Here is a 15856-nt window from a genome sequence, read left to right as displayed (position 1 = left end):
TGAGTACGATTTTGTGGTTCTCTTCTGTGCTAGACGCAAGAGCGATAAAGACGGACAGTCGTGTCCGTATCGTCCGTCTTTATCACAAAACAATACAAGATTAGATTCGTATCAAAATAAAAAGATCAGCTCACACAGCCACATCCAATCTTTGCTAATCTTTCTAGAATTTATTATTTTATATAGTATATGATAAGCCAGTATTCACTATTCGAAATAATCAAGTGCTGTAAAAGATATAAAATATATTTAATTTGATTGAGTAATGTATTTATAATTGAATTATTATATGTAAATATCTCAAAAAAGATTTTATTATAAAAATTTTGTAATTATACATATTTATTATTTTACATATATATTTAGATATTCAGATTACTTAGATAATATAAACGTAATATGATTTTACTATGAGAATCTCTTGACACATAATTATATTAGTTTTACATATAAATATATATATAAATATATATAAATTTATAATAAAAATAATTATTATAATAATATGTAAATATATATATATATATATAAAGAGGTACACGGTCATGTAAGCACACGCATATTTTTCTTTTTCATTACCTCGAGGTACTTTGTTTATATCTTTTATTAGTACTGTTACTGTTGCCAATCTTCCGTTTTTTGCCAAAATTACTAGTACTATCACTACTGTAAGAATAGTTGGAATTATTGCCAACCCAGGTATTATTAACACTATTGTGCTTATTTTTATTTAACAATCCTGAAAATAATGGAATAATCAATTACACAAAGTATTATTTTATATCATTGTATATGCAAGTTGTATAAGTATCGTACTAATTTTTTTCTTTTTTTCTGCCGCATATTTTTGCGTAACATTCAAAAGAGTTTTGCCGTATTTAATAAAATTAGCTTTAGTGACATGTGGTATTTGTAACATGGCTTCTGCAGTTTCCGGTAAACGCTCGCTCATAACTTTGACAGCTGCCATATTCATGATAGAAGAAACGGAAACATCAAGTGCACCAGCGATTGCTCTTATTACTGTCATTAACTCGGCGTAACAACGATCTTGTAATTCTTTTATACCATCGATTTCTTTTGTAACTGTTGAAATTGCGGCCGCACCACTTGTAGATTTATTCGATTGTCTTATTGGAATTTGTATCTATTCAAAAGATAATAAAAGATGACAAGTAAAGAAAATTTTCTACATGCTAATATGTACATACTTGGATATTAAAATATCCAAGATGTATTGTAAACTTATTCAATATATTACATTCTGGTTGTATGAATAAAGATACCTTTACATCCTTTGTCATAAGTTCGTTTGCCTTTGGCCCAATTTTTACATATGTGCAAGCAATTTCATTATTAATATACATATTTTCTTCTAAATATTTTTGTAATACCATATGGTGCAAAAGACGTGCTATGTCACTCTTATTCCATGATTTACCGCGACCATATAAAGGATGTTTTGTAAGATCTACGAAAAAATTCTTGTTGTACTACATTATACATTAAATATGATATAAAATATTCTAAATCTTTCCGTTTTTTTTTTATTTTTTTGTATTATTGTTATATATAATGACAAGTATAAACCTGATTCTCTAATATTTTTCAGAGCACAGCCTTTAAAAATATTTATTAAGAATACTATTGTAAGTTTGCATTTCTTTTCATTATTAATATCTCGTACAGCTTTTATAATCTCTTTTGCATCTTCGGTAACGTCTAACTTTGTAATCTCTCCCTAAAATTATTAATTATTAACAATTTCATTTAGACAACAACTTTACTTATTTTTGCTGAAATAATTATCTGTCTAATTTATATGACATACCTTGCATCTGCAATTATCACACGCGGTTATTTCACTCGAGATACACTGTTGTCTATCAAAGCTCTCTCCAAAATAATTAAGCTGCAACGATCTACGACAATCTATAGTATTTTCACAAAATTGTACCATTGTAGATAAATTATCCATGTGTGTATCAACGACTTGTGGATTTGAATTATCCAACTTTAACATTCTTCGGATCCTATGCATATCTGCGTAATGATAAAATAAAATACAATCTGCTATTTCACCATCCCGACTAGCACGGCCACTTTCTTGATAATAGCCCTCTATGGACTTTGGCGCAAATATATTAATAATATAAAATAATAAATACTTTGTCAGATATCCATTTTTTTTGACAGTTATCTCTATAACTGTCCGTGAGGCCTACATGATAACTCAACGCTTTAATACCATTTTTCTTCATATGCGCAGCATAATTGTCGCACTCTTTACGCGAGAAACAATATACGATACCGCAAGTGTTTTTAAATTTTGTCATTATCATAGTCACGACTTCGTCGAAGCAATTTCTTCGCTTCTTCGAGATTATGCTATATCTCAAATTGGGTCTATTGAAACTCGACATGAACCTAAAAATTGTAATCACTGATCGATTCTCTCGGTTCTACGCAAACGAATAAAAGTCATGCAAACAATTATATCAAATGTGTATATATATATATATATATATATGTACATATATACATATATATATACATACATATATACTAAACATACCATTTTGGATTAGTTAGACCCAACTGATGCAAAATATCTGTTCTGACACGCGGTGTAGCCGTTGCGGTTAATGCCATTGTTGGAACTTTAGGGTAATTGTCCCTCAGACATCTTAGCTTCTTATAGTCTGGTCTAAAATCGTGACCCCATTGACTAACGCAATGTGCTTCATCGATAACAAATCTCGCCAATAATTTTCTCTCGTGTAATATAGTTAGAGCGTTACAGAATTTTTGCGAGGCGGAAATTTTCTCTGGCGTTACATATAATATCTTGAGAGCAGGTTCCTTTTTGAAAAGTTCTCTATATATCGCTTCCGCTTGACTATCTGTTATAGAACTGGATAAATGAGCCACAGGAATCTATAAATTTAAAATCAAGACTGTATGATATGAATAGATAATATAAAGCGATATAACATATACTTTTTTTATATTATGTTGTTTCTCCTTTATTTCCGTATCTAATAAAATTTTCTCTTACATCAAGGGAGTCAAGTTTCTGAACTTGATCTAAAATAAGACTTTTTAATGGTGAGATAATGACTGTTAAGCCAGTACTTAAAAGTGCAGGCAATTGATAACAAAGAGACTTTCCGCCTCCAGTTGGCATTAAAACAAAACAATCAAATCCCAAAAGTGTTGCATTAATAGCTTGCAATTGACTTGGTCTAAAAGTATATAAACCAAATCTTTGCCGAAATATCTAAAATAAAAAAATATGTGATTAATGTACAATATTATGTATTCACATTGGTTTAATTCGAATGTATGTGTGCACGGACATATATATATTTGAATTACTTGTTATAATAGCATTATATTTGCTTAGCACAAATAGAATAAATTACCAAATATATTTTATGTACCTTTAACATTTCTTGCGAATGTGGATATGTTATGCCATCAAATTCTCCACTAACACCATCGTTTTTATAATTACCAGTGAATTTTTCATATTCCATACTATCTTTTTCAGATTTTAATTTTGTTTTATCATTGTATTGCTTATTCTGCGTCATATTATTCTGAGGCCAATCTATAGATGAAATTAAAATGAGCCATGATATTATCAACGCAACACACACACACACACACACACACACACACACACACACACACACACACACACACACACACACACAAAATAAAGCTATACGTATAAACTTTAAGATACTTATAAAATCGTTTATATTGCAATTTTTTTCTAAAACTGGAAATTGTTCCAATTCTTGTGTCAAGGTTTCAATATTAGCATTAGATGTGTGACAGATATAAAATATATTTTTCATTAATTTTGAAGAAATAAAACTAATGATTTATTTGTTTTACCTTGAGATTTATTTATATTAATCTTGTTATTTGAATTTTGCATAAATATATTTTTTTCATTGCTTAGTGATGTCTTAATATTGCAGTTAAACGTATCCTTTATGGAAACGCATTTAGAATCTAGTGAGGAATTCATTGTTAGGTATTTTTTGATTCATCTCCCACATTTTTGCTATTTCAGTACCTAATACTGTTCTAACAGGTCTTTTTAATTGAATTGCAGGAATTTTTAATTGAAAAGTGCTCTTTTTACTTGGAACTATGGCTTCAGGTTGTTTAAATACTGATATAGCTTCCAAGTTATTATCGCTTTCCTTTGTGTTTGTATACGATGATTCTATTATATTTGCTATCTCTTGATGAAAGTCCATCTCAGATACTAAGGTACTTGGTGTGTCAAAAGTGTCATAGTTATTCGTCAGACGACTTTCAGACACACATGAAATTGGTATTTCAATTGATTTTGATGATGTGGATCTAGATGTTTCTAGAGACTCAGAAATAGTATTTTCTTCCTCTTGTAACTTTGATAATTTTGTTTGTATTAAACGTAATTTAGCTTTTATATGTCGAAGCAAGCTTTGCAACTTTTTGAAAGAGTTTGAATCAAACTTCGGGAATTGTTCCAGTACTGGTAATGGAATCAACTCAAGTGCAATACAAAATTTGTCGAGAACTTTAATTTGAAGTTCTTGTAAATCTTTGTGCCTTTCAAGCAACTTATCTTTTGTAACCTAAGTACAATAAAAAGGAAATAAGTATTCCCACACATATGCACGCATGCACGTATATGTAAATATATCAATTTATAAAAAAAAAAACTTACGGGTATTGTAGACATTACTGATTTCTTTTGAACAAATTCAATCCACGAACCTAGCAGTTTATTTAAACCTAAATCTTTCAAATTCAAGTTAACATCAGGACCAAGCCAATTTCCTCTTGGTAATCCATGGCTATTGCATTTTGAATTAGAGCTATCGGTTTGAATTAGAGAATCTGAAATTATAGTATTTTTTTCTTGTTTGTTAGATATTATATTACGTTTTTTAGGAGTCCCTAAATGTTTATTTTCTGTGTTTTTAGGTATTATGTCATTGATCTCGTTAAATTTTTCTTTGTTTTCTTCTAATGATGTACTGGTAGAAGGCAAATATTTATTATCACATTTATTGTAATAATTAGTTTGTGGAACAATAGTTTGTTTCCTTCCACTTTTTTCTACTGATATTTCATTTGGATATTCTATTTTTTTTATTTGATGTAAATATTTTTTAAGAATATATTTCTTATCTTCCTCACTGTTAAAAGACTCAGAACTTTTTACATAATCACCACTCTTTTGTGATAAATTTGAAAGATCCGATTTTTTTTCAGATATTTCTTTTCTCTCTATTGAACCTTTAACGTGATGTGACGTCATTGTGTAACTAAGTGTCTTTGGACATGTCTTCAGCTTTTCGCATGTATCTGAACTATCTGAATCATCCTGCAGTTTAAAATATCATAATAATTATTAGTTATTTTGTAATAAATTATAAGTATTTTACATGACTTATATATGAACTAAAAATAGTATTAATTACTATTTTTTTATCAAATACTATTATAATCTTACAAGATTTATGACATCTGTTGTTGACAAGTCTTCAGCTATTCTTTCTTGTTTATTAAAACATGAATTATTTGATAATTCATTATTTAAATCAGCTTTCTCACATGTCACTGATTCTGAGGTACTAAAAAATAATTATTCCTTAAGATACTTGAAAAAGTATTAATAAAATACAAGATGGTAATCATATATATTAAAAAAATTCATATATATTAAGATTCATATATCTTGTCTGGGACACTTTTGTAAAGTTAAATAAATTGTTCTTACCTGATCTGCAGATTATTGTTTTGATTTGTTTTCGTAAAAAATCCCACTATTGCAGATTGATTATCCTTTTGACCAAACACCATTTTTTTGGCATCATTAGCACATAAGTTTAGATAATTATAAACAATTTGCAGAAAGTATCTTTATTTGAATACGTCGTTATTAAAACTATTATCCTTCGCGCATGTGTAGATACATAAATTTTATTTCTTTAAAAATAGCTCAATAAATATGTTGCACATACAGAATTGATATAATACACATATCATGCAATATCATGTAATCATACGACATGAAGGTTAAAAAAAAATATTTACATTTAATAACTTAAAATGCTAGATAATTAATGCTCGATAATTAACTGCGTGCGTTCACTGTTCTAATAGGCTTTCCAATCTTCCTCTTTTAATATAAACGTTGCGTTTATATACTCACAATTATAAAATGAGTGTTATCCTCAGAACATCGCAAATAATCTTATCACTATATTTTACAACCGTACAAGGGCGACGACGATAACATTTCTTAGTGAAAATCCGAATTGGACTTTGATTCTTAATATCTCTACTCGTAAAACACGTAGAAAAAAAAAAATAAAATCACTTTTGTTATGCAACTCGTATCCAAATTCAATTGAGCTACCTACTTAGAACTTGATTCGATTCAGCCATTAATGAAATCCAATAATTTCGAGTACTCACAACTTGCTGGCTCGCGTAAAATCACAATGGTAGTATTTGTGGATTTGACACGCCGAAGATATTATCTTTTCAAGATTCAAGATAAAAAACCAGATTATTCAATTTTTAACTCACCATGAGAGCGAATGTGGCATCTACATTCCGTGGAGCCGCATTCCACATTCTACGTTTACATGTATGTCTAGTAGGAAATTGAAAAATGCAACTCGGTATATCGACGATAGTAATCATTGAGGGTTGATAACGGTTGCAACGGTTGAACGCAACATATCAAAGATATTGTTATTCTACAAAGAGATATCGCACGAAACACAAATTACATACGACAAATAAACTGCTTATTAACAAATTAACTAATATAAACTATCAAATTTGATCCAAAATGTTTCGTTTTTTTTTTTTATTGCATAGCTTAGATCTATTGTCGACGAATAAAAACGAATATCACAAATGTAAACTTATTATATATGCGCAAATAAATAATTATCAATGATAATCCCGCCAATGTGCGATGCAAGACCAAAGGTAAGTAAGTATAAAGAATTCGTAATGCCCGATAAAGTAGTAGTCATTTTCGCGAATTTAATTTAATCTACCTGGTGATGAACATGTTGTGAAATTGATCTTTGAAAAATCATATATGTTACGTGCAAAATAGCATCAAAATACAAAACAGAACCAACTGGGAAATCTGTGGTAAAAATTTTCTTGAATGACACGCGCACGCATAATAAAGTTTTCTTTTTTACATTTCATTCGATTCATTCGTTTTTCATTTTTTAATTGTCAATCGCTAATAATTGAACGAATAGTTCTGATCTTAGACGATTCAACTGTTAAGCTGTATAAGGTAGCTTAATTATCGAGTATAAAGCTATTTCAGCTTTGTTTCGCATATTATATTCTCCAAATTATTTCAACTGACTCTTCCCTCCCATTACTTTTTTACTACTCACAATTTTGCATGACGATCCATGGTTGTCCATATACTTCTCCAACAGCCGATTGCAGAGGGACTAATGAAGACAAGAAGAAATCAATGCATCGAGTAAAGAGAACATTCGTTTTCTTGCATGACGATCGTTTTAATCTTTTGACGATCCTTTTGTCGATTTAAATATACTCTTCCAAAGATGTGATGAGTATTTCCAAAGCATAATATGTACGATATGTCTTTCTTCCTACGATCCCGTTGACGTTTACAAGATTAATTAAAAAAGAAGCGATACAGGATAATCGATTTAATTTGCTGCGTCCAAAGACAGAGAGAAAAATTTATAGAAATCTACTAAAAAAAAAGCTTGAAATAAAATATACAATTATAGTAGTTTAATTATGGAAATAAAAATCACGTTGTCATATAGTAAAATTCAATCACACATGCGATTCTTATTTTTGCCTCTATTTATTTTGTTTTACATAGATATATCAATATATCAAAGATTTAATTCAGCAATTTTTTGAAATATTAGATAAAATAGATATTTTCTGATTTAGAAATGTAACATCAAAACATATTCTTAATAATCAAAACATATTCTTAATATTCTTAATAATAGCGAACGTACGCGCGAATCAGGAAAAAAATCCAGAAAAAAAAGAAAATTCTTATTTTGGAAAGATTTGTCGCGTTTCCTTATAATCAATAAATCGTCTTATCATCCTCACAATTCTCATTTCCTTCTATCTCAACTTTTTCAATTGTAGACACAGAAACGTAGACACAATTGTAGACACAGAAACGTAGACACAATTGTAGACACAGAAACGTTTTTCATATTTATCGATCGATGTTATTATGTTTTCGCATTCAGCAATGTTTAGACAATGTTTTTGCGATATCACCATTTATATATTGCTGTTTAAATGAGAATCCTCATTGACTAATTTTTCTATAAATTGCTGTTCGTCGGAACACCGATTAGACAATGGATATAATTCTGTATCATATCTTTTCATATTTACGACATGATTTTCATATAACTTGCAAATAACATACGTAAAACATTTCTGAGATTTGACTTGTTGCTGATGTTACAATCGTATCGTGTTCACGTTTTCAATGTGAAACTATAATTAATACGTTATTACTCAATCAGCAGAAAAAAATGATTTTAAAAATATTTTTAAAACATTCAAATATATTTTTAAAAACGTTTTTAAAAGCATTAAAAATAATGGTCCTTTATAAATGTCCTTTTCTTATTAAAAAAATATTTATTTTAGCATTTGACGAAACATTATTTTAATGTTTAAAAAACACTTATTTTAATTTTTGAAAAAATATGTTCTTAATGTTTGAAAAATATTTCTTAAAATGATTTAAAAAATACTTTTTTAACGTTATTTAATATTTATTTAATATTTATCCCAGACAATAGAGAGAAATTAAAAAAAAAAAGAACTTGCAATAAAATCAAAGAGTTTTTCAATAGCAAATACAAATATGTCTCTCAGAAATATTATTTCCTAAATTAATTTTTACGTAGACCTAAACGAAATTGCACTGTCAAATCTGTTTCTTACTTACTTTTATCTCGAAGAGACTAATTTTGTAGGCTGTCATTTACAAGACACCACTTCATCATTATTTCGTTACATGGTTTAAAATTTATAATATTGTATCTTTTATTCTATCCTGTAAGATTGTTTACAAGAAATATTAGAACTTTGCCGCGTCCATCTGTATTGTTCGAGAATGAACTTATGAAATTGAACTTGAATGAAACTTATGAGAGTGAAATTATGAAAAGAAGAAAAAGAAAGAACTTAATTTTTTCAAAAAAAAAATTTCGATTTAACTGTGTAGAAATCAAAATGTATGCTTTTATAAAATGCTTTTTGAATTATCGAAAAAGAATTTTTTTGTAAAATGTACGTGAAAGTGTAAAATGAACATTAAATAAATATTTTCTCTGTCATTAATCATTATTGCAAATGAATAATGAATATAAAATAAATATTTAATAAACATTTAATAAATCAATATTATTTATACAATGTAAAATGAATGGAAAATAATGAAAATTATTATGTATGAAACATATTAAAATTATGTTATAATAAATATATTATTAATATATTATTATTATATTAATATTAAAAATCATTGGCAGTCATTTCTTTTACATCAGCCGACCTGATCGAGACTAACAAGAGTGTTACATCGATTTCTCAGATTTCTCATTGCGTAACTAGAAAACATTTTCAATAACGAGAACGAAGGAAGTATTCTTTTTTGATTGAAAATACACAAAGCGATCAAAGTACAATATTCCTTTTGTTTTTTCTGTATATATGTATATGTGTGATGTCCAGATGGTGCTTCGACAAATATACTTGTGTCTTTTTCAAAACTAATAATATTATAAGACTTTAATGTTATAATATTCATTAATTGTCAAAGTATAAGCAGTATCCATATGACAAGTATAACTATCATAAGAATAATGATAACGAAGCCATACACACAAGTATGACGTACGATGACTCACTGCAGTATTATCGCACGTAATTGTATATTATCTTATATCATTCATATGCTATTTAAACAAATTTTTTTCGCCATTTATGCGCACCAGATCGAAAAAAATACAATTTTATGTAATTCAAGGTAACGTAACCTAACAAGATAATTGATAAAAAGGAAAAAGAGAGACTCGATATGTAAAATATACATATAAAATAATGTATTCATAACAGAATTAATGGTCTATTCACTCATTAATATATACATTTGAATTATGAAAATGCCAGTAAATAGAAAATTACGAGACAAATTGTTGATTACAGTTGTATTTCCAGAGATGCTGTTGATTTTGCTGATTATACGCTACATTTCTAACTTTACTATCAAGAAACAAGCTGAGTAGAAAAATTAAATGTACCGTACAATCATATCTAAAACGTTATTATTGTCAGAATCTTCTCTTAGACTCGTTAAACCGCGATAACATGTCATACTTGTAATTAATTATTCACGGCACACCGATTTGATTCGATCTTAATTATTTTTGTTAAATTTGTTTGTTAATAATAATTTGTTTGTTAATAGTAAAGCTCTATTGAAAATGAGATAAGCGTTCGAGTCGTAATCTTCTCAGGGTTGCAATATTCTTACAGCAATTAACTGCAAGCCTTCCTCATCCCGAAAGTACATCTCATTTTCTCGCCGACTATCATGAAGCATCAACACTTTAAAATGTACTCGATAAAATAATCGATCACTACTTTGTAAGTTTTTATTGTATTGTATTTTTCGCAAAAGAAAAATGTAAACACAAAAGAAAATGTAAAATTGAAATTTGATACATCAAGTTTCATTCTTATCCAAGTTTCTGGGCCATTTCATTAATTCATAATAATTAGTATCCATATATATTTATTTACATCATGAAATATATTATAGCACGGAAGAGAACCACAAAATCGTGCATCATTACCCATGGCTCTCAGGCTGGTGTCCCATGGCGCGAAAATCCACAGCGGAACGGAACGGAACGCGCGAACCAATCACAGCGAAAGAATCAAAAGAAAACTCGTTTATTCTGTTCGTTCTTTTGCTGTGATTGGTTCGCGCGTTCCGTTCCGCTGTGGATTTCCGCGCCATGGAACACCAGCCTCAGGCTTCTCTCCGGTTCTCTGTGATTTGAACTAGTGTACACTTGTACTTAAAATGAAATAAATATATGTTTGGTAAGGTAAAGGAGCGAGAAAAGAAATTTTAGTACAGTTCATTGCAGGAATAGAAACAAAATTACAATTTTAAAGTCACTGCTTGATGTTTGGATCTTGATATCGGCTCCTTTGATCATTCATTGCACACCTCCCTCTGTTTTTTCATCGTCCGTGCACGAAGCACGAACGAATGTGATTATTGACATTGGACGTTGTCATTGGATTTAGGACGAGCGAGTTTGTTCAGTTCGCTCAGTTTATAACTGTCCACTGTCGAACAATAACAATATAATATCTTGCAGCTGTCACTTAACAATGCATTTATTATTAGTGAGTTATCTCGACAGGCAGAAAGGATGAATGTTTTCACAACGAGCATGTTTGAACAAATACACTGTATCTATCTATTGAATCGAATTCAAACAATTTCTGAACGTGATATCATTTACGTTATACATTATTCGTTATGATTATCAAGAATTTTTTTTATCAGGGCAGTATTTTTTATAATCGATTAATTTTTTTTATAGGTTATGTGATGTACGCCAGGAAAGTGTAGAGAGAGCAAGAATGTTGCATCGGCCCCATAATCTCGCGAACTTTGTTCGAAACGTGATATGCCGCTACCATGTCGATCAATTGTGTATATTCCAGATTGGATTGATTAGAAGACATGCCAGTATTTTAGTAGTGCCCAAATATGGTACGCGATACAAAGCATATACCTTTTTGAATTCTCAAAAGATCTTTACTAACAAAAAGATAGGCAGACACGAGGATTGCACATGGACTTGTATAGCAAGGTTTTTGTCTGACGATGCAAAGGACAAGTCTGACAAGAAACTAGCTGAGGATGTTCAGCAGAGAATAATAGAATTAAATGAAGAGAAGTTAGGTAAATTAAAAGAGAGAGTGTTAGACATAGAACCAGTAATTTCTAATGAGAAGGAAGATGGAAAGGGACAAACGGCAACAAAGCTTGCTGAGAAGCAGTCTGCAGAATTCAAAGAGCCATCGAAAGATGACGTTATGTCTAAAAAAGGTACAATGATAAGTACCAATTTAAATTCTTAATATAAAATATTAATCTTATGACATTTATAGCAAAGAAGAAAGACAAAGTTAATAAATCGACATCTTTGGAACGTAATTTCATTACGCCTGTGAGAGCTATGTCAGATTTTTTATTAAAACCCTCTGATCTGGAGTCTTTACCAAAAACAAAGAGACGTTCCCCGTATGAATTAGAACCACCTATCACAGTTTACTGGAGAAAAGACGTCGAGGCTAAGTAAGAGAATTTAATCAATTTAATAAATTTATTGTATACTTATATACGTGTTATTATATAAAATGCAATTAAATTAAAGTTCTCGATTTTTATAGAGCTTTAGAAGTTTGGGGTTCCAAAGAAGCTCTGCTAAAGGAGCTTTTAAAGAAAGAAGTTGAGCGGAAGATTTATCAGCAAAGTAAATATAAATACACATACTTTTATTTATCTATTTAATTCAAAGTATTTGTTTCTATGAGAATATTTCCTCAAGACAAAGAATATCTGTGCTCAGAGATTGTCTATCTTATAGGATTATTTACATATATTCTGATAATCTGATAGAAACATCCTTTTGGTAAAATAATAATTGGTATATAGATTGAAACACAAGCTTTTTATCATAGATGTTTTTACGGTTAAACGAAGATTGAGGGATTACAGACGGGAAATTGGCAGCAAGACTGAGATAATTCAGAAGGAAGGTCTTTTCGGAAGATCTGGCAAAGTAGTGTTAACTGCGATTGCTATGTATGTATTGAATATATGTGTATTATGTAATTATGTGAATATTTTCGATTAATTTCTTGCTTTTCAGAAATGCTAGTAATTTCTTGTGTAAATTAATTGCTTGGCTATATACTGGTTCACATAGTATGTTTTCTGAGTGCATACACTCTGCAGCAGACACCTTTAATCAACTGATTTTAGCATACGGCATTCATAAATCCGTGCAGGTAGATAAATATTCAATGCAAATAATTTTAGAAAATATTTCAGCCTATTCTTCATCTGTTTTGTACAAATTTGCAGAACCCTAATCCTGATCATCCGTATGGTTACACAAATATGAAGTACGTTTCCTCCTTGATATCGGGCGTAGGGATTTTTTGCGTTGGTACTGGTCTTTCCGTCTATCACGGAATTCATGGTCTTCTTTTTCCTGCGCCACTAGATTCTCTTTTTTGGGCGTATTTTGTCCTGGGCGGATCTCTGTTGTCTGAAGGAGCGACTCTAATGATAGCATTGCATTCTATAAAGAAAGGTGCAGAAGAAAAGAAAGAAAGTTTGAAACATTTCGTTTTGGAAGGACAAGATCCATCTGTAAATGTTGTTCTCATGGAAGACTTTGCGGCTGTAAGTGTCATTTTTCCTTTTCTTGTTTTTTTTTTATTTTTTTTTTTTTTTTATGCATTCAGATAAACTCTGATGTCATTTTTAGGTACTTGGAGTTATTGTCGCAGCTGGATGTATGGGCTTGACTTCATATTTAGAAAATTCAATGTTTGACGCTATCGGTTCGCTTTTGGTTGGCGGTTTGCTCGGTGGAGTAGCATCTTTTATAATATACTCGAATGTCGCTGCACTTATAGGAAGGAGTATATCTCAAGAGAATCTCGATAAAATTAATGCTGAATTAGAAGCAGATATAATGGTAATGTCATTCTTAGAATCAACTATTAATATTTTAATTCTTTTTTTTAGATATTTTCTTATATTCAAAGTTTTTCAGGTCCGTGCAATTCACGATGTGAAAGGCATCGACATGGGTAATAATTTAGTCAGATATAAAGCCGAATTGGATTTTGACGGACGTGAACTCACAAGATCTTACCTTGATAAACATGATCTTATTGTAATGTTGGAGGTATATATATATTATACATACTTATTACATATTTTTATTGAAAATTATAAATAATAAGAATCAAATATTTTTGTAGGAAGTGAAAAATATGAAAAATATTGATGAGTTAGAGGCATTTTTATTGAAACATGGGGAAAATATTGTAGACATGCTTGGTGGAGAAATTGACAGAATAGAATTAAAACTGAAGGTAGATAAAATGATATTAGGTCGTTTATTAAGTTCTGCGATTTTTTTCGATAAGTGGTAGTTGTTCAATAAAAAAATAGTACGCGTCGCCCGAACCGCATACCCTTTGACAGACATTTCGCCAGAGACTTTATTATGTTTGGATGTTTTGTGTACGCGCTATTCGTTGAAAATGGAGAAAGGTACATTTTCAAAAGGTATATTTTCGGCATATTTTGCTGTTTTTCTTCGGAAAAGAGTAAAAGTGACCGACTCACAGCGTGTAATGTGGTGTATACTTGCCAGCGTTGATTTGTGCGCTTTTGTTCTGGAGATGTAAACCTCCAATGCTGCCCGCTCCAGTCGTCCATCACTGACGACAACCAAATGACCGCAATCAGAGTTGACCGGTACTTGACGATGCGGGAGATCGCTGAGCGCTTCGACATCCCTCATATAACTGTTGCGTAGCGATTAAAATGACTTAGAGTGACGAAGAAGGCGGATGTTTGGATCCCTCACGAGCTCGTGAGTTGTCGCAATCGGTTATCAAAGCGGATTTGCATTCGAAGAAAGTAATGCTGAGTGTATGATGGGCAAGGCATCCTGTACTTCGAATTGCTTCCAATGGTCAGATTATCGATGTCAACAAGTATTGTGTTCAGCTGAATAAATTGAAGCGGATAATGGCGGAGAAGCAATCGAAATTGGCGAACAGGAAGAGCGTCGTCTTCCACCATGATAACGCCAACTATACACTGCTTTGATAAAATTGAAACTTTTTTTGGCTGGGAAATCATGCACTCACTGTACTCTCCACATCTTGGATTACCACTTGTTCCGATCACTCTAAAACAATCTCGACAGGCTTTGATTCAGTAGATGATAGCGAACGTACTTGGAGAACTTTTTCGCGCGGAAGTCGCGCGACTTCTAACGACTCGGCATTATGTCTCTTTCAGAACGTTGGCGGAAGGTGGTCGATTAAGATGAATTCTCGATTGAATAAATTTAAGTACAAGTTTAAGTATAAGAAATTTGTATTTCTATTTAGGGCAAAAAAACCGCAGAATTTAATGAACGACCTGATACATTGTTTCATGTAATAATTATACATGTTATATATAAATTTAGAGTTTTATGTAAAATTTTTAATAACATGTTTTGATCATCTTTTTTTTTTTCAGAAAAACCATCCAGAAATACGACATTGTGATTTAGAAATTCTTTAAAGAAAATTATTGATATAATTTCTTAAGCTAAATAAAACTGGATGTGAATTATTATTTCAATAATATAAGAAATTTTAATATAATTAATTAGGAAAATATGCTTCTATCGTATACAAGTTATTTTATTTAGGATTAGAAAAATATTAATTTTTGTAAAGATTTTATGTATGTCGTCTATTGCTGTTGTGGAGATTTTACGTATCATTCAGTATAATAAATCATAAAAGAGATTTCTTATATATATTGTATGTTTTATGTTTTATAAATGACAAATATCATTATAATTTATAATATAAAACGTATTTATATAGTTGAAAAAAGAAAAACTGTGAGATGAAGTATCTATTTTTTATGAAACAATTTATGAAA

General features: G+C 30.2%; 2 protein-coding genes and 1 pseudogene across 5 annotated transcripts; 1 reads left to right on the top strand and 2 right to left on the bottom strand.

The window, feature by feature from the left end:
- Positions 1–297: 297 nt before the first annotated feature.
- Positions 298–6772, bottom strand: LOC105428299 (recQ-like DNA helicase Blm). The gene is given in 14 exon segments (XM_089081339.1): positions 298–739; positions 817–1147; positions 1287–1471; positions 1591–1741; positions 1832–2156; positions 2158–2427; positions 2576–2937; positions 3059–3280; positions 3444–3613; positions 3907–4046; positions 4048–4640; positions 4733–5395; positions 5525–5645; positions 5792–6772. Coding segments are annotated over 14 exon segments (3780 nt in total). The 5' UTR covers positions 5875–6772; the 3' UTR covers positions 298–575.
- A 105-nt stretch (positions 6773–6877) lies between these two features.
- LOC148935774 (uncharacterized) lies at positions 6878–8922 on the bottom strand (annotated as a pseudogene).
- A 2307-nt stretch (positions 8923–11229) lies between these two features.
- Positions 11230–15728, top strand: ZnT49B (solute carrier family 30 member 9). 4 transcript variants are annotated; one of them, XM_089080956.1, is made up of 12 exons: positions 11230–11604; positions 11700–11872; positions 11936–12211; positions 12274–12460; positions 12556–12638; positions 12847–12970; positions 13038–13176; positions 13253–13576; positions 13662–13874; positions 13953–14087; positions 14164–14277; positions 15443–15728. In XM_089080956.1, the coding sequence occupies exons 2-12, from the start codon at positions 11740–11742 to the stop codon at positions 15485–15487; spliced, it is 1773 nt and encodes a 590-aa protein (XP_088937082.1). In that variant the 5' UTR covers positions 11230–11604; positions 11700–11739; the 3' UTR covers positions 15488–15728. The 4 variants fall into 4 exon arrangements, with proteins under 4 accessions (XP_088937082.1, XP_011638831.2, XP_011638832.2 ...); XM_011640529.2 differs by having other exon boundaries at positions 11230–11565; positions 11700–12211; XM_011640530.2 differs by having other exon boundaries at positions 11231–11499; positions 11700–12211.
- Positions 15729–15856: the final 128 nt, after the last annotated feature.

Source organism: Pogonomyrmex barbatus, unplaced genomic scaffold, assembly GCF_055798465.1.
Source record: "Pogonomyrmex barbatus isolate J1 unplaced genomic scaffold, ASM5579846v1 scaffold4, whole genome shotgun sequence".
Classification (NCBI taxonomy): domain Eukaryota; kingdom Metazoa; phylum Arthropoda; class Insecta; order Hymenoptera; family Formicidae; genus Pogonomyrmex; species Pogonomyrmex barbatus.
Note: the sequence above shows the minus strand (reverse complement) of the source record. Positions and strands in the feature narration are given on the sequence as shown.